At 43.7% G+C, this 19,466-nt stretch overlaps 1 protein-coding gene across 1 annotated transcript in view; it reads right to left on the reverse strand.

The window, feature by feature from the left end:
- ches1 (checkpoint suppressor 1) overlaps positions 1-19,466 on the reverse strand; it is a 69,838-nt gene that overhangs the window by 36,798 nt on the left and 13,574 nt on the right. The window contains exon 2 of the mRNA XM_078274379.1: positions 1,310-1,906. Coding sequence (XP_078130505.1) covers positions 1,310-1,888 — 579 coding nt within the window. The 5' untranslated portion in view covers positions 1,889-1,906. The remainder of the gene's footprint in view (positions 1-1,309; positions 1,907-19,466) is intronic.

Here is a 19,466-nt window from a genome sequence, read left to right on the forward strand (position 1 = left end):
CAGCTGTAGACAAAATACAGAATATGTTTGACTTCAAGTTGGATATGCCTGCAAACGGCTGATAACTGTCTGGCTGCTGTGAAACAACCACACATGATAGAATGAATAATAGGAGGGTATTTTACCATATACTGTAAGTATTCAGAATACGATTGATATAAAGTGATTTTTTTCAAATCCCTGCATTGGTTTGAATGGGGACTGGGCATCATTTGAAATGTTTAATACCTGAGTCAGTGTTCAAGGAAGGACTGTCTGGGCACGTGTCAAACTGACAAAAAATACATTTCATAATATTGGGAAACACCCGTAAACCCTACACAATGATATTAAAATGATAAAGGAATTGATATAAGGCATATTATATATTATATAGTGCTGTCCGTTAACGCAAACCCATTTTAACGGCGTACATTTTTTTATCGCGAGATTAACGTTCTTTTTGGCATAGCAAACTAACAAACACCACACCGGATCTAGCTAGACCGGAAACAAAACAACAGGCACGCCGCACACGTGCCTGTTGGGCTTGCGAGCCGGCCAAAGAGAAGTAGGCGACCGTTACGTTTTGAGTGGATGGCGAGCGCGAGACGCCGAAATGGATGCCAATAAGATTCTGAATGGAAAGTTTACTTTTAAAAAGTTGCCAAAAGGTTCCATTGACAAGACCAAAGTGATCTGTGTGTTTTATCGTTGTGAACTGAGCTATTATCGCAGCACGTCCAGTCTGAAATACCACTTGATGGCCAAGCACACAGCTGATGCTAATTCTCCCCCCCCTCGTCAAAGCCAGGTGACAAAAGCACAAAGCAAGCCGATCCACTTTTCATGTTGATAAGAGCATTAAAATGAGAAAAAAATAATTGGACAAAAAGAAATCAAGGGACATTTAGAATAGATAAAAATGTGTGATTAATCGCGATTAATACTATGGCATTAATGTGATTTATCGCGATAAAATATTTGAATCGTTTGACAGCACTAATATTATATCAACTAATGTTGCTTTCGGTTACATTAAAGAAATTAGAACCTTTGAGAAATCATAGAATCATATGGATATCGTTCGTTTCAGCATGGCCTAGTTGTGGCTACTATTTTATTTCATATTTTGTTTTATGTGTATCTAGAAAACTAGATCAAATAGCTCACATACACTATGAGTTAATAACTTAATTACTGGGATACTTGAATCAATGTTTGATGGACAAAAATTTAAAATTTAAAATTAAAAAAATAAAAAAATAAAAAGAAAGGAAAAAAGTAAATATCATCCAACATTTCTCTACACAACTGCTGATGTCTTTACCTGGCTCCGGTCTTTATCCACCTTCTTGAAGCACTTGTTGAGCGACAGATTGTGGCGCACGGAGTTCTTCCAGCCAGTGGGAGCGCTCGCAAAGTAAGGGAAGTGCTCCAGGATCCAGCCGTAGATATCCTTCACCGGCAGCCGCTTGTTTGGCGCGTCCTCGATGGCCATGAAGATCAGACAGCTGAAGGAGTAGGGCGGTTTCCTGTTGCCGCCTGCCGCCAAGTCGTACGCCGAGTGTGCGTCGCCGAGCAGGGGGTCGTCCGGGGAGGGAGACGAGGAGGGCGAGCGCAGGTGCTGACCGTCGGGGTCCTGCAGGGGCGAGACGCTCCGCAGCCCCGAGTGGCTGAAGCTGTTGAGGAGGTCGGTGCTCTCGTGGAGCCAGGAGAGGCTGGTGAGCTCCTCGTCCTCGGCCTTGGAGAAGGAGGCGGACACGGACAGCGAGAGGTCGGCCGCCTCGGCCTCCGACGCTGCTGTGGCGGCGTCCCCCTGCCGATACGGCGGGCTCATACCCTGCGAGGCACTGGCTCCACTACTGGGGCTCTGGGCCTTCTTACTGGGGGGCATGGTGGGTCCCATCCAGCCCCGGGCTCACTCCTGAAGAGGAAGACAGCAGAGAGAGGCAGAGGGGAAGGAGGGAGGGAGAGCGTAGGGGTGGAGAGAAGGAGGAGCAGGGAAAAGGAGGAGAAAAAAAAAGAAAAGGAGGTCAGCTTGTGAAATTCAGTTGGCTTCTCACATAAAGTCTTCATTTTTGTTAAAGGCCAAAGGGTGGAGACACGCAACAAGACTTTGGACCACATTCCCAATTAGGCTGCGTTAGATCTGAGGGGAAAAGTATACATCATCATTTTTTTCTCCTGGGCTTTCTATCCTGTTCTGACTGGGGACGGCAAATTTAGTGCTTCATTGGTTGGGGAAGTCTTGCCTTGCACAACTCCCCTCTAATTACTAGCATACAAGTTAAGTATTGACATTACACGGGGTTGCGGTCATAACACATGAATACCGCTAAAGGTCTAACAGTTGTAAGGTCACAGAGACGACGCCGGTGCTTTGACATCTCTACAGCACGAGGAAATTGTCTAAAGTTGGAACCACGGATGAGTGCAGAATAATCTTACAACATTACAAATAGTTTCAAATGGTCCACTTAGTTCCACACAGCGGGTTTGCTGTGACCAGAGATGATCGCGATCGGGAGATTTGCCGAGAAAAGAAAGAAACAACTTAAGAGTGTGATTTCAAAATCCAGCCCTATTCTAATCAGACCATAATTCTCCTAACATACGAGCAATGCTCTGCTCGTTAGACGCAGGCAGAGTGTGGTAATTGAAGGGGAACGAGTCTGAGTAGCACACCAAAATCAGACAGCTCACAAGCAGGCCTTTGATTGTCCTCTATCGCAGGCAGCTGTGGGAAGGACCCACGCAGCCGCCACAGCTAAATGTAATCTGCTCCACTCACCCTGTGAACATTTTTTGAGTCTGGACACAAATACACACCCTCGCTAGGATGGTGTGCACGCACGCACACACACGCAAGTGAAAATCTCAATTTACATAGACACACATTCTGGCAAAGAAGTCCAGATGCATACATAAACGCGTGCGCAGACACACACACACACACACACACACACACACACACACACACACCAGAGAGCAGCGTTATTAGGACATGAGGATTAAACACAGATATGTTCTGGCTGGCCCCTGTGTAGTGCGATCGCTCTCTAATCCAAGGTGATCATCGGCCAATCTGCCCCCTCCCTCTGCGTGATTGACTGACAGCTGTCACCCATGGCAACCGGCTGTGCCGTGACAACTGTCAGTTCGCTACAGCGCCCGGCCGTCCTGTCACCATGGCAACAGAGCAAAACAACTCAGCTCCTCTCCGGTTCTGGCCGTTCCTCCCTGTGTCTGTCGCTCCTCCACCTATTATCTTTTCACTTTTCTACCAGCGCCGTTAACTCTGCTTAACAGCGTTGATAGGCTGTAGTGGAAGGACGGAGCTAAATATAGAACTGTGATGTATAGCTGCTGTGCGGTTTCTCCCTGCGTATAGTCGGCCAGCCTACAGTCACCCCCGCCGCTCCATCCGACTCTCTTGGCGGCAGCGGGGAAACGCTCGCCGGAGCTGGAAATCTTTGATCTCCTCTCCGATTCTTCTCTTCTCTCTCGTCTCTTTTCACTTCTCACACTTTCTGACAGCACGTGCGCTCATTCAACAAGCTGTACCTGTCTGAGGTACGGCGTTGTTGCATCAATATTGACATTGAGCATAATGAATTCAAATTGCCCCGGTGACGATAACGCCGCAGCTGAAAATAGTGAGCGCACAATCAAAGGGATGGGCGAGGTGGAAAGGGTGTCTGACAGGCTTTTCAAGGTGTGTGTGTGTGTGTGTGTGTGTGTGCATCTCTTTGTCAGAGTTTATTTATGCATGTGTTTGACAGGCTTGTCACGGTGTGTGTGTGTGTGTGTGTGTGTGTGGGGGTGTATGTGTGTGGGTGTATGTGTGTCTTTGGAAGGAAGTAAGGGCATCATAGTGACATTGTTCCTGGTAGGAGTCCACTGGAATGCAGAGATGCCTCTGATGCTCTCTTTCTCTCCATCTCCTCTTCCTCCTCCTTGTTATGTTGCCATAGCGGCACGGGGGCCATGAAACATTACGGCTGACAGTAAAGTCATCTCATTTTACTGTTGCTATGACAACAAACTCCTCACTGTTGGTTGGGGCCAGTGCGAGCTGCCGCCCAAGCCTCGTGCCTGAGTGTGTGTATGGGTAGATAGGTGTGTGTGTGTGTGTGTGTGTGTGCGTGTGTGTGCCACTATGTCTCCCATGGGCTCCCATAAAGCTTAACCCACTTGCTCAGCTCAAAAACAAACTTTCATGCAACTTCTACAGCGGCCCCTCTGGACCAACTGCTAAAGGACAAAGGCAGATATCGCTCAAGTTCAGACTAAATGATGCCTGCTGTGCGTTTGTGAATGTGTTTGTGTGTGTGTGTGTGTGTGTGTGTGTGTGTGTGTGTGTGTGTGTGTGTGTGTGTGTAAGAAGCATCTTCACATTTGTTTAACAGATGGCACTGTGCTATTCTCTCTGTCTTCCTTATTTGCTGGATCTCTTTTGTGTTTGCATGCTTTGTTTTGATTTGTGTTTGTCTCTGTTTGGCATGTCCACATTTGGCTTAGCGTGTGCATGTGTTTTTTATCCCTGTGTGTTTGCATCCGACTGTAAGTACACTCTCTGACTATCTGCCTATAAGTACACTCTCTATCTAAGTGCCTGTGCATACCGGTGCGATTTTAAAGCAGCTGTAATCTACCTCTGTGACCCTGGCACCACACCGGCTCTGTTTGGTGGAACTGGTGGAATATGTAATTTTCTTTTCTCTCAATCGAAACCATAGATGTAAACACAGACTTTTGATAACGTTGTGAAGTTTGCTTGGGATCATGGGAGTTGTTGTCATTATTGTTAACCGCCATTGCCGATTAAAAGGCATCTCTTCAAGTTTTATTCAAGTTACGTTTAGTGACATTTAGTCATGTCATGTCATTCTAATAAAATTGCAGTGTTTCCCACAGTATTACTTGGATCCCAATTGTGGTAGTAGCTGACCGGTTAGCGAGCAAGCAGGCTAACATTAGCCTGCAGCTGAAACCACAATACTCACAATATATTTCACGTCAGTGTCCCCTCTCGGATGTTTTCAGCACCACAGGAAGAAAGGGGTTGGTTGTAACGGTACTCCCCGCCGCTGGGAGACTTACTTCACGGGTGGGGGTGGGGGTGGACAGCATCTAAGCAGCTCTTACAATTTTATCCATAGCACATAGTGTTGCCTTTAAAGGTCGATACCACTCTAATGTGTGTACTGTATCAAGCCATCACCAGCAGCCATTTGGCTTACCAGAGTCTCCACTGGTTGCCTGGCAACCTCACAATGAGGCCAAGGCAGGGAGTGACTGCACCTGGCCAAGAAATAGTCTGGTATATATAACCAGCCTATAAAACCCCAACTTGTCATCGTTTTTTTTTTTTACAGATTAAACAAACACGATATAACGTGTTAAAGGTGCTGTAGGTAGGATTGTGAAGGTCCAGGACTTAGCTAAAAAATTTAAACATCGACAACTTCTCAGTCCCTCCCCCCTTTCCGCTAAAGCCCAAAACGGTCTCCTAAGCCCCTCCCCCCACAATGGAGAATGGATGCGTGTGCATGAGCAGTGATTGACACGCAGTTAGACACCCCCCCCTGGCCCTGATTGGTGCATCTGAACAGGGAGCGGTGGATTTTTGCAAATCACACTACAGGCTGTAGGTGGAGCCAGAGGAACTGGATTTATTTTTTTTAATTACCTGCTTCATGTAGTTCTACTGGAACATAGGGTCAGTTTCAGAAAATATGACAGAAAGTTAGTTTTATAAGTCTTACCCACTGCATCTTTAATTAGTGAGCTTTAGATGTGCTGGTAGGCGGATATTGTTACCTTTAGACAGAGCAGGCCAGCTGTTCCCCCCCTGGTTCAAGTCTTAATGCTAAGCTGAGCTAACCGTCTCCTGGCTCTAGCTTAATTTTTATCGTACAAACATGGGAGCGGTATAGCTAATATCTCTATCTCCTAAGCAAGAAAGCAAATAAGTGTAGTTCCCAAAATGTCAAGCTATTTGTTTAAGCCCTAACTTTTAGCTATAAGCCATACACTTACATTAACAACTGAGCAAACTCCATCTACTGGTGAAGACCGTGTGATGCAGTTGAAGGTTCTAGAAAATGTATCTTTTAACTGGCTACACCTGCAGCACACACACGGCCTAGCATTGTGGGAGTCACAGGCGAGACGGTGAGCTTTTGCATTGGGATTGTTGTTGTTGCTTTAGTTTTTGGAGCCGGCACAGCACTGTGAAACGATAGTCTACTGTCAGCTGTTATCAGAGGACGCGGTGAGGGAAACAAGAACTAAAAACAGAAGCTCTCAAAACGAAACTGGTAATACACTCATTGACATCATTACGTCATTAAGTTGTATATGGGTAGTTTAATTTAATAGAAATATAGCCTCTTAATGATCCATTTCTGTGTAAAAGGGCCGCAAACACCGTGCATAAAAATATGAATAGAAGACGTCTGTGTGGAAAAATTAAGTGGTTAGGCTAAGTTCACATCAGCAAAAAAGGGGATATGTGTCAGTGTCAGAACAACAGAACAATGGATAGTGTCATTTCAATGACCCACTTGTGTGACGTCCTGTTGAGCTAATTAACCCCCCAATGTAGCACAAGTAGTCTTTATATTTCCTCATTACGTTATTATGTTTTCTGTCAGATTTTCTGTATAGATCGACATTTCCGACTGCACTTAAAGGCAGCTTCATTTCACGGAGAAAGCCAGAAAGAAAAAAAGAGGGAGCGATTGTGCTTTGTTGATGGAAACAGGCAGCTGTTACACAAACTCCTGGGCAGTTCAGTGCTTGTGTTTCGTTTTTTTTTACCCTCGTAGTAAACTTTCTTGTGGCAGCGATATCGCTATCGCAGTGAGGTTTCCTGTTTACTGTACGGGATTCTCACACCGCCTCGAAAACCGACTGACAAGTCTGATCTCCGGTTACATGATTGGTCACCGAGGCCTGACGTGGGGTTGTGTTTCTCCGAAAGATGATCCGGTCTCATCTTTTCGCTGCCGGCCCACTGTGGTTTGTTTTTTTCCCGGCTCCCCCCTGCAGTGCCCACCGCCGCAGCCTAAACGCATTACCCCCCATTCAAAATGAATGGACAGACCTGCGCTTTCGTCACACCGTCCGACGCAGGCAGTGGGAATGCAGGCTGAGACAGATTTCAAGAGCTAATAGTGCACCAATTAACATGATCCAACCACAGATAAGTAGTCGTCAAAGATAATTCTTTGGCAATCAACATTCAATTTCAATGAACTGAGATGGGAACTTTGTTTTGTTTTTAAATTAAAAAGGTGACCTAATGGGGCGCACGGATAGCTCAGTAGGTAGAGCGGGCGCCCGTATATAGCTGTTTACTCTTCGCCGCAGCGGGCCCGGGTTCGACTCTGACCTGCGGCCCTTTGCTGCATGTCATTCCCCCTCTCTCTCCCCTTTCATGTCTTCAGCTGTCCTGTCAAATGAAGGCCTAAAAATGCCCAAAAAATCAAAAGATGATCTAATGCAGGGGTGTCAAACTCTATTTCACTAAGGGCCACACTGGAAAATAAACTCACATCAAGGGCCAGACATATTTAGTTTATTCAAATGCTTTTGTTTCATCGAAAAAGTCAAGCATCTTTTACTGTATTATATAGATGTATCTCATATAACCTTCTCACTTACAGTTACAGTGGTTGACAAAAAGCCCCCCAAAAAAGCCATAAAATAAAAAAAGGCGCCAAAGGAACGTCAGAAAATGCGCCCAGAAACGCAAAAAAAAAAAGCATCAATAAAAGTGACAAAAACTTCAGAAAAAGCAACAAAACATTGAAAAAGCTACAAAAACTAGATGGGCCCAAAATGTATTGTTAATCTAAATTGATTGCCTTGAGTTTGACACGTGACCTAATGGAAGAGACTAAAACCAGAAAACGTGTTCATTTTGAAGTATGTCATTGACTTTGCTGACTTGCTGACCAGCCTGAAAGCAGAGGCCACCATTGTTCCCAAGGAGGGGAGAAGGTTAACAAACCCCTCTGAGAGTGGAGAGGGTGTAGGCTAATTCATGTGCTCTAATTGACAGATGTAATCATCTACACTCTATTCTCTACACTGCATTCATGCTCTCGCAGATACTTGTCTAAATCACATGCCACATTTACGTAATCCTCTGAAGATCTTCATTCCCTGCGTTGGCAGCTTTTTCTGTCTGACTTGCGGGCGGGGTTTTTTTGTGTGCTGAAGCCAGAAGTAAACATTTCAATAAAGTACTTAATTTCACTGTCTTGTACTGGAGCCTGCTGCAGTATTAGCCAAACTGACTTTCAGAGAAATCCCCAACTCATCAAGTTACAGAATCCCCAAAAAACACATCAACGCAGAAATATTAAAGTAAAACCAAGACAGGCTTACGACATGCAGTCAGCAGCGCATTCATGCTCCGCTCTGGGCCTCGGCAGACTAAAGCGACCATTACAACTTTGTCAGTTTGATCGCAGCTCGTGACATATGTTGCGTGTCGCATCCTGCTACTCTTCGCTTTCCTGTCAGTCTTCACTATACAGCCCAATAAAGCCAGTGCCATGAAAACAATCCCCCTGCCCCAGAATGGAATAGTAATAGTAGTGTAGTAGATAGCGGCGGAGAATGCAATAGTAGCTGGTAGGAGTTATTACTTTGCAGAAGGGGCGAGCTGAACCTTGTGGCTCTTCTGGCCGCAGTGATAAAGCAGAGATGCACCGAGGCAAAACTAATCTGGAGTTTTGATGACAAAAGGACGACCTTTATCCCTCCTTCACATTCACTGGATGGATGGACGGAAGGGGGAGAGGAAGACCAACAGAGAGAAGTAGAAAATGAGAACTCTCTCAGAGACGGGGAAATAATAACTTCTGCTACATATATGTCAACGCCGGTTGCAGGAAGCCTTGTGATGTTTGTTCTCCATTTTCAGACCATGAAATCACACCCCAACCCAGCCCCCACCCACCCCCTTCCCCCTGCTGAATTTCCTGCTTTTCCCTAACGACAAATGTCAGGATTCCAGAGGGCTTTAAGGAAGCATAGCAGGACCAATCACATCCTATGAGGTCTGACTGTGTCTTCATTTTTATATCATCCACAGCAGCAAAGAGTTATTGCATAGAGTTCAGGGGTCAGGGTGTCCCAGAGGACTTCTTCTGACCCCCGACCCCCCCCGCTGCTCTTGGCTGCCTGGCAACTCACACAGTCGCACACAAACATATAAACATGCACACAGTCAGACCTACACAAACACACACACATACACACACAGGCTTTCTTTGCCTTTTCCTCCGAGGACTGATTTGGTGTGTGCAGACTCAGAGGAGGCAAATGTACCACCAGAGCAATACTGGACTGCTTTATTATACTTGAAAAGCAGACATTCAAACAGCAGCTTTTTTTCTCTATTGTATGGCATTGAAAATTGAAATCTTTAGGTTTTGGACAATTGATTAGACAAAACACGCAATTTGAAGGTGTCCCTTTTGGCTCTGGGAAATTGAAATTGGCCTTTTTGTTTGACTAGTTTGTAATTTAATAATATTGTGTAAATAACAATAATAATAGTAATATTTTGCATACGTTGGCAATGAGTGTATGGTAAGTATGCTGGCATGAATGTGAGTATGGATGGATGGATGATGAATAGGAACATTATTTATTTATTTATTTGAGCCCAGTACTTGAGTGCACCTGAATTTCGTTTACAATGACAATAAAGTCTCTGTCTATCTAAAATATTATAGTCTAGGGCTGGGCGAAATGGCCAAAATCTTCCTTCCCGACACAGGTCATTTTATTTCTCGATAACAATAGCCTATATATATCACAATATGGCAGGTTTTCTCGTAATTCAATAGATAAATAGTGTAAGTATGAAATAACAACATGTAAAGCCTATTTGTGTATACTCATGTGTGAATGAATACTTGACAAATGCTGGTTTTTCGACTGCGATATAAAACGAAAAAAAATAAATTAATAATAATAATAATAAATAAATATATATATCTATATACTAGATATATATATATATATATATATAATAGACGTTTTTATCGTTTTGACAATATAAATCGTCATATGCCCCAGTCCTATTATAGTCAAATATATAATTAAGAGATTAATAGATATTGAAAATGGTCGTTAGTTGCTGACCTGTTATAATATATATTGTCCAAAGTACAAAATCAGGCAAAGCTGTAATGTATAGCGTATAAGAAACATAATTATTGGGGCTTACGTTAAGATGGGTCGAGGCCCTTGTTTTGCACCCTAAACATTATAAGTTTAAGTACAGAGCCTGGTCTGCTAGAGGATTAAACATTGCCCCTCTGTCTATTGGCAAACCAACTAAGCAGATAATAAGCACATACTATACATTATATTTAGGGGAACAGAGTCCCAGAACTTTCAACTTGAAAAATGATAGCACAAAACACATCAATGGGGCCACTGCTTATGCTGTAAGAACAGCACTGTGCTGTTTTACTAAGAAAAAAAGTGGATGTACACACACACACACACACACACACACACACACACACACACACACACACACACATAGACAGACAGTAACTACGAAGCAAAAGCTCAGAAAGGACATGTGTAATGTATGGTGCAAGAAAATCAAATATTGCCAGTGAATAATTCAAGACGACACAGACACACACAGGCGCACACACACAGCCTCCGTCCTCCAAAGTAGGCTAACCAACAAAGCAAACAGACATTTGCATCAGGCAAACACAGAGTAAGTTTGGTGTGATTCATCAGAAGCCAGCGATCATGAAGTCACGCTCAGCCTCGCTCTCTGAGGATGGCGAACAATCAGACTCAGACGTACACACACACAAAAGCAAACGGAGGTTGCGAATGTGGACACTTGAAGGTGACTTGTGTGTGTGTGTGTGCACAGCCTGGAGGTCCCTTGGTAACGGGCAGGGATAGTGTGTGTATATGTGTGTGTGTGTGTGTGTGTGTGTGTGTGGTTGACTGCAACAGTCAGGTCAAGCTTATAAAAAGCTCAGGCTCAGGGCTCTGGACTTCCATGGTAATGGCCATGACACACCACATGCAATCACACGTTTGTGCACGCTCACTCAGTTACTCGCTCGCTTGGTTGCTCATTCGGTCAGTCCTTTATTTTCTCACTCACTCAGTTCATGTCAAGTCAGTGTGCTCTCCTGTTGTGGCATTCAACATGTGTTGTTTGTGTTCAAAAACAACATTACCACTACTACTGCGAGATGCCAATAGGGTCAGTTTCTTTTTTTGGATTCCAAACTGCTAAAATACCCAGATCTGATAAGCTAAGAGGTTAACAAATATCTTATTAAGAATCATCTCTCTCACTTTCAGCAAAGAGCAATTCATGTACAACACATGCAAGTTCACTGGCATCTCATTTTAACCCGGCACCGCTCATTGCTGTTGCCGGTTAAAATGACAAATGTAGCCGCGGAAGATCGTTTGTTAGAGAAAGAAACAGAACTCTCTAGAAGCACTTCTTTATTGTGGACCGTGTTTTTCGCTGTTTAACAAGACCAAAGGAGCAGGGGGTCTCCTCCCGTGAAATGATCAGCTGATTTCTGAATTTATAGAAATAGTTCAACTTATGGGAAATAATATAATTATGAATTTTCTTTCAGTGCAGAGATGGAGGGGGGACACAATTAGATTGGCTTAGCATTAGCATGTTAGATCTTGGAAACCTAGATGCCAACAAGAAGAGTAACACTGTATTACACATTATAAAATAACAACACTGTACGAACCTGATCAGACCCACAAACCACAACTCTACAGTATGCATTATAGTAGCACACCTGTCAATAGAGAACACAGAGAAGGCCGCAGCACCCGTGTGTGTGTGTGCGTGTGTGTGTGCGTGTTTCAGAGAAGGGGAGTGAGCGAGTGGAAAGGTGGACAATTGCACGTAACGTTTCTGTAAGTTATTAATAACTCTGGCTACTCGAAACACTGCTTTGTCACTTTTTGACCTGCCTGTGGGTCAACTCGTGCATCCCTACTCTATGTAGTCCCGCCATGCCGACTGTCCCTTTCACACAGACGTCGGCTCGGCTCTGTAACTACCTCCGCTGCAAGCTTAAAGGTGCAACAACTCGCCCCCCCCCCCGCGCAACTTTAAGGCGCATAAGTCCCACCTTGAACAGGCTGTGTGAAAGGGGCTCCTGTAACCACCTGTTCCTCCTCTCCTCCCTCACTCAGTCCCTCCCTCACTCCCTCTAAGGCCTCCCTGTCTTTTCTCTTTGACAGTGAGCAGGTCCCTGTTGGCGCTCTGTGCTCTTTTACAATATTGTGGGAAAGGTGAGAGAGACAGAGAGAGAAAAAAGAGAGAGAGAGAGAGAGAGACTGCCAGAAACACTACACGATATCAAAGCGGCCAGTGCACAGCCAACAGAGCTTTGATAGCAGGCAGGGAGGGGTGCGGGTCAGGGAAATGCAAGGAGAAGGGCTCGGTGTACAGTTTAAAGAAGGGAGCGTGATCTATCAGGATCCCCACATTGAGGGGAGAGTGGGGTGGACGAAGCTTTGAGGTAGTGAGTGTTTTTCAGCTGGAAGTCCTGTAGTCAAAAAGCGGGGGGGGGGGACTAAACAGGGCTCCCTCTCTATGTCTGTCTGCCTCCCTCTTTCTCTTTCCCCTCTGGCTTTTCCACTTATCTTTAACAAACAGCAGCTCAGGCTCTCAGCCACTGGCCGACAGTTTGTCCCGACAACAAAAAACCATGGCAACAACCATTGGAAGAGCCTGTCCGCTTCCAAAGGTCCACCCTCTCTGGCTTCTCTAACTCGCTCTGCTCTTTGAGCCTTGTGCAAATTTGGCTAAAATGGTAGATTGGAATCAATAAGCAAATGAGGTCAAACTTGGTGAGAGAAGTTTGGGATCGAGAGACTGCACGGCCTCATGTTTGGTTGAGAAAGTATATCAAGATGGAAGAGTTTTATTAGATCATCTTTGGCAGAAAAAAAAGGTGATTGCAGCACAACTATTTTTTTCTGGTTGAGAGGAGAAAGTGGAATTTGAAAAAGTGAAGAGAGAAAGCAAGGGAGTGAGGCAGCAGTTTGTCAGTAGCCTATACAGTCCTGCCTTTGCTGACGATACTTACACGGCTTCTGCTGATGATACAACTCTGCTTACATCCTTCACTCCTCCCCTCCCACTCCTACAAGCTGTTTTTAACACTACTTAAATACCTTATGTCAACTGAATGCTGACAAAACTAAATTCAGACTGTTTACAAACACACAAACAGGCAAAAAAAAAAGGGAAAAGTGATATGAGGAATCACACTATTATGGGAGTTTCAAATGCTTCTCTTCATCAGGCATGTTTTAGCGCCTCGCTGAGAAGATAATATGCATGTTTTAGCCTATTAAATAATACATTTCATGCTGAATTTATTCATTATTTATTATCAGTTTTTATCTGAATATTTGCACAATCCCAACAGATCAACTGTGCATCAACTCTATGTGAATGCGAATATTCTAATTAAAGTAAGGTATATCTATATTGAATCCTTTCCATGCCGTCAATGTTGTGTGTAGTGCTAGTCAATACTTTTCAGACCTTCAAGAACTTTGGCTTCTGTTTTAAAAGGGATACTTTGCAGATTTTAAACCAGCTCTGTGTCATCTTAGTGTGGGCAGTGTGTGCAGCTGAACGGTGTGTGTGGCTTCCCTCTGTGACATTAGCGCACGGAGCTCCCCGCGGAGCGGAGCAGCAGAGGTCCGTCAAGACCGCAAAATGACGCAAGACCACGCTACTGCTAAAGAATGAAGCCAAAAACGGTTATTCTGCACACAATGCCATGACACAGAGTTGGATTTAAATTCGCAAAGTAAGGCATCAAAAAATATTTTTGTTGGTATCAGTACCAAACCTCAGGTACCAGTATCACAATTTTCTTTGTATAGGTTAACTATCTACTGGATAAATTGTCCATGACATTTAGTAAAGATATAAAATAATCTATTCTAAATGTGTCCAATACATTGGTCTATGACCAGATAACTGCAAAACTAATGACATTCCCATCAGCCTAAGCTGCACTTTGTGTTTAGGGTCAATCAGTTAACGTGCTAAACTAAACACGGTGAACATGGTAAACATTATACCAGCTGAACATTACCGTTGTCATTGTTAGCATGCATTAGCACTTAGCCCAACGTACCGCTGTGCCTAACTACAGCCTCACAGAGCCCCAAGCATGGCTGTAGACTCTTGTTTGACATTGACATGTATGACATTATTGCCTCAAAATGACAGTATAACAGCATAGAAAGAGAAAGGGGAGATGACATGCAAACAAGGACTCCTGACTTTCTCAGTTCTTTGAATGTATTGGGAGGACCGCGCATACCACTAATGGCGTATTTCCATTACATGGTACCTGTTCGACTCGCCTCGACTCTACTCGCCTCGCCTCGACGCACTGTGCGTCCGTTTTCCATTGCAGATTTTAGTACCGCCTCAGCGTGGCTGGTCGTCTTATATAGCGGTGCCGCAGTAAACTGCTGTGACCTAACGCAACACACACACAGAACGTCGAAGGTGTGTTGTTGTTGCCACAGCCAGAAGACACATTTTTTAAAAATGGCGGGTTTGTTCAGGACACCCCCTGTCTGTCGCTTTCACGTCACCTTTTGGTATCGGCTCAGCTCGCTTGGAACCTCAACTGAGGTGGTACTAAAAAAAAGTACCTGTTAGCAGGTACCAGGGACTTTTTTTCGTAATGGAAAACCAAAAAAGGAGAGTAGAGTCGAGCAGGTACCATGTAATGGAAAAGCGCCATAAAAAAAGACTATTGAAGGACTAAGCAATTTGGACAATAAATAAATAAATAAATAAATAAATAAATAAAATACTCCCTGTAATGGATTGCCTATTTCAAGCAATTTTCAAATCTGAAATGCTGAATGGAAAGAATTGGCTGCCGGGAAAGTAGAAGAAGCTTGTGGAAAGAAGTAAGTGGGCCTCAAATGCATAAAAGGTTCGGTTGAAATCAGGTTTTCCTCTGCAGAGACAGAATGGATGCTTCTATTGCCACGCTAGCACTTGAATAAGTTGTTTTATATTCACATGCATCACCCGTTCTTGTCTCCACTGTAGCACTGAGCTGCGTTACCGACTGTACCTCTGGCTCTCATCAGTGTCCCCTTCTATGCTCCAGCTGACAGCCACCCTGTCCACTGCTCGACTTACTCCATGCTTCAGCACAATTATTGTTTGCTGTCCCAGGATTTGTTTCTGTTATCTGTCCCTAAGGTCAGAGCTGAATTAGGCAAAAGTACCCTTATGTACTCCGCTCCCTCTTCATGGAACTGGCTGCAAAATTATTTAAAGCTGAAAGCACTCTCAGTGTGTTTAAACGGTTAATCAAGGTTTTTGCAGCAGACTCACTAAGGAGCTGTCTTTGCTTTGTTTAGTCAAGATTTAAATAGGTTTGGCAATGAGCCTGCTGGTTTTTTGACGCTGAAGTGTTGCCTATTGGATTGCTTATAAAGCAGTCTTTCGGCTATGTGGCTTTGATTGTATTTTGCTTTTGTGCGTTTTGTTTCTCTCTCAGAGACGTTTACGTGTGTCTGGATGCTGCGACTTGGTCGGCCTCCATTGACGGAGGAAATTTTTAATCTGTGGGGTTCCCCAGTTTAAATAAAGGTTAAATAACATTTGGACAGAAGCTCCTCTTCACATTAACCCTGAACCACTTTGCCTCCCAGCCTGTCCACATCCACGTTTGAATCATCTCACAAAGAAAAGGTATGATTCCTTGTTTCCTCTCACGCCCTCTCCCTTGCATTTTCCTATCAGTAGATCCAGAGAGTTGCAGTGAACAAGAAAGAGGATGACCGCGAGTGCAAATGACAGGAGTGGACAAGAGAGACAGAGCGAGGGGGTGTAAAAGAGAAAGAGGGTAGTTATATCCTAGGGTCATTAGCAGCATTTCAAAGTCACCCCGTCTTTCAGCGTATGCTGTTTGACAGGCCCTGCCAACAGAATTAGGGATGAGGGATGATGGTGCCGTGATTAGATGTGTAACTCAGGGGAAAGACGGGGCCTGATCCATGGTACAGCAGCAGGAAGAAAAGGGAGGGGGATCAGAGCTATGATAACCCCAGACTTAAGAGGTGGTCAGTCATTGATTAGATAACCCCGGAACTCTCTATTTCAATGCACAGACGTCATGCAAGTCTGTCTGATAAACACCAACCACAGGCTCCCCTGGCTCCCCCTATGAGTGAATTGAATTCCCAAATTACCAGGCTTAAGATAACATACCTGGCTAAATTGCCTCTCTTTACAGGTCTCAAATCTCTTTGTAGATATTCATCAAAGGCTGTTTCACTCCTGATGCAGAGAACACAGGAGATGGGAAGAACAACACACAATGTGGTTCGTATTAAGGCCTCTGATCTACTATCTCGAGTCCCTCGTTTTCCGCTACATTCCTTTAGCCAGGGGTGAAAAAGGAGGGGGTAAAACAAGTGGCGAAGCTTCCTTTTCAGCTGGTAATTTCTAAAGGAAAGTGGAGAGCAACTGATGCTTTATCTGCTGCCACTTCTTCAGCCTTTTTTGATAGCATTGTACAATCTTGTAGCTTTCTCCACATTACTACCTTACATACTTGCAGTTCATCTTACAGCGTTCTTCCTGACATCGACTGAAGTTTCCATCTGCCCGGTGCCAAATGTGTGCCAGTAATAGTGGTGTTTGTGTTTGATAAACTAATAAAGGGTCCATCTGTTGGCTGCAGAATAACTCAAAGACACACCCACTCCAACATTGATAGGGTTGGGTAACAAGATCCGGTGCTAATACGGCACCGGTGCCCGAAACGGATGTAAGAGGCAACAGAAATGTCGCTGCATGTGACGCTAGTTAACATTATACTTGGCAGCAGGTAACGTAAGCCTACCGTTAGCTAGTAGCTGGATTAAACACGGTTAAAATGCTGACAGCTACACGGTGTACAGTGTGACTGTATTTCACTGTAGAGGATTCTAACACTGGGACGTCCAACAGTCTGCAGCTGCCATTGTCGGAAAAACAACAGACGGTACGTTTACTTGCAACTCGCGTCGCCAGCCTTGTGGTGCATTCAAAGTTATTGTAAAATACCCTTTTCCTAATAATTCATTTAATTTTGACCATATGGCCTTAGCAATAAATAAGCTGTTCTTAAATGTCGCCAACTGTCGTTTTGTGCTCCTTTTAAAAAAAAAATATATATATATATATATATATTTTTAAAATCTTTTTAAAAGTATCAGTTCAGGCACGGGCACCGTTTTAAAAGTATCGTTTTAGCACCGGTATTGGGAAAAATCCAAACAATACCCAACCCTAAAGATTAACCCTACACACAAGCAACGTACCCACTCAAAGAAACCGCTAAGACGGGGAAATACCATCCAGGTGTAGTTGAACCATGAATTGGATGGCTCATCTGATGCCAAATCTTCACAGTGGTACCTCAATAGATTGAGGAAGGCTATTACAGGATGAATTAGGATGCTGCCCTGTTCCATACAGCGTTATCGTTGGCCTAAACATAGCCCAATGTCTTTGACACATAATATGATACGATACACAGAATTTTAACCCCGGGAGTTTCTGACCTGTCAAATTACATACAATCTGATTACCGCTGATTGACAGAAGCTTAAGCATTTGTACCAAGGCAGAACTCACAGACACTATCTTTGAGTTTCCAGAGAAAATGGTTTAAAGGGACAGTTCACCTCAAAATCAAAAATACACATTTTTCCTCTTACCTGTAGTGCAATTTAGCAATCTAGATTGTTTTGGTGTGAGTTGCCCAGTGTTGGAGATATTGGCCGTAGAGATGTCTGCCATCTCTGGTTGAGGATGTGTTGTTTCAGGTACAGTGAAACACTAAGTACGTGTACATGCACACCAATATTCCACTATTATTCTGAATATGACAATATTCTGAATTTGATACAGGTCACGTAAACAGCATATTCCCGTTGGATATTCCGAATAAGGCCTTTTTTCGAATATAGCATTTTCCGATTAAGACGTGGGATATTCCGGTATTATTCAGGTTTTAGAGGCATTCTTAGGACATGTATACAGGGCATTCGGAATATGCGTCTCAGGGGTTTTAGCGCAGTTTACAGCCTCTTGCCTGTTTACGGTTTATGGTCAGCTCTGTGAGTTGCTATGGTTGCTGTACACAAACCAAGCAGTTTGCAAGGCTGTAGACCCGATAAGAAGGAGAAACACAGCTACTTTTAAACATCATCAAAGACTTGGATATCAACAGGTTTTTGGATATGCGCACACATCGCTACGCCGACCTTTTCAAGAAGCTGGTTGAAGGAATGAAAGAGGGACGCTGTGTTCGCACGGTCCAACGAGTCCGCTGGTAAACTCTGAAAAAAAAGGTATTTTGCACGGCTACATGTAAACGGGAATATAAGTGGAATATTCACTTTCATTAGTCATGTAAACAGCTTAGTCGGAATATCGTCTTTTTCAGAATAAGGGCAAAAACCGGAATATTGTATGTATGGAAACGTAGTCGATGAATTAACATCCAGCATATTGAGTTGGAGTAATACATCCAGGGGTTTGAGGACTTATCAGATGCCAAAACACTGCACAGTGATTTAAAACGATATGAGGCAATCGTTTTATTTCGTAGCGACAATTGTAAAATAGACAGTAGAAATACAACTTTATTTGATAGTATAGAGTATTGTGATTTTCTTTTCCTTCAACAAAAACAAAAAGGTGAGTAATACACTTCTAGAGACAATATATCATGAGACATTTTTGATGTGTATTTCTCAAAAGAATGCACATCAGATTTATTTAATTTCTAAAGAACTACATAACATGTATGATGTTCGGAATTTTCTGCTTTCGCTCCGTTTTGCTGGAAACAGATATGATGTTGTCGCCGTCAGTGGTACCGTATGAACAGAAATATTTAGGTGAATCATTGTTTAAAAAAAAAATACAAATAAAATATTGATTCTAGGGAAAGGAATCGATTTTAAAAATCGTCGCAAAACAATTACGATACATACGTGCATACATTTTTTCCCCCACCCCTAGTAGACAGCTTTAGAGGGTTATTCCAATTCAGCTCGAACCCTGCCTCCCAGCATATTTAAAAAATGCACAGTGAGGAGTGAGGGGAGCAAACACTATAAGAGACGTGTGGGGGACACAGGGGGACACTGACAGACCACTGCTCAGTGTGGAAGCGGACAGCCACATACAGCTGGTAGTCAGAGCTAACCAGCCACGAGAAGATACCGTCACACTCTCCTCTTCTCCGCTGGAAAGACAGGAAGCCTGATGGAGCTTTGACAGTCACAACATGCACATTCATGGCCTTTTAAGAGAATTCGGCTTACACGAACTTTCAAATACAAGCAGACAAATACAAGCGAATGTTGAGCACACAGTA

This window comes from Sander vitreus, chromosome 18, assembly GCF_031162955.1.
Source record: "Sander vitreus isolate 19-12246 chromosome 18, sanVit1, whole genome shotgun sequence".
Taxonomy (NCBI): domain Eukaryota; kingdom Metazoa; phylum Chordata; class Actinopteri; order Perciformes; family Percidae; genus Sander; species Sander vitreus.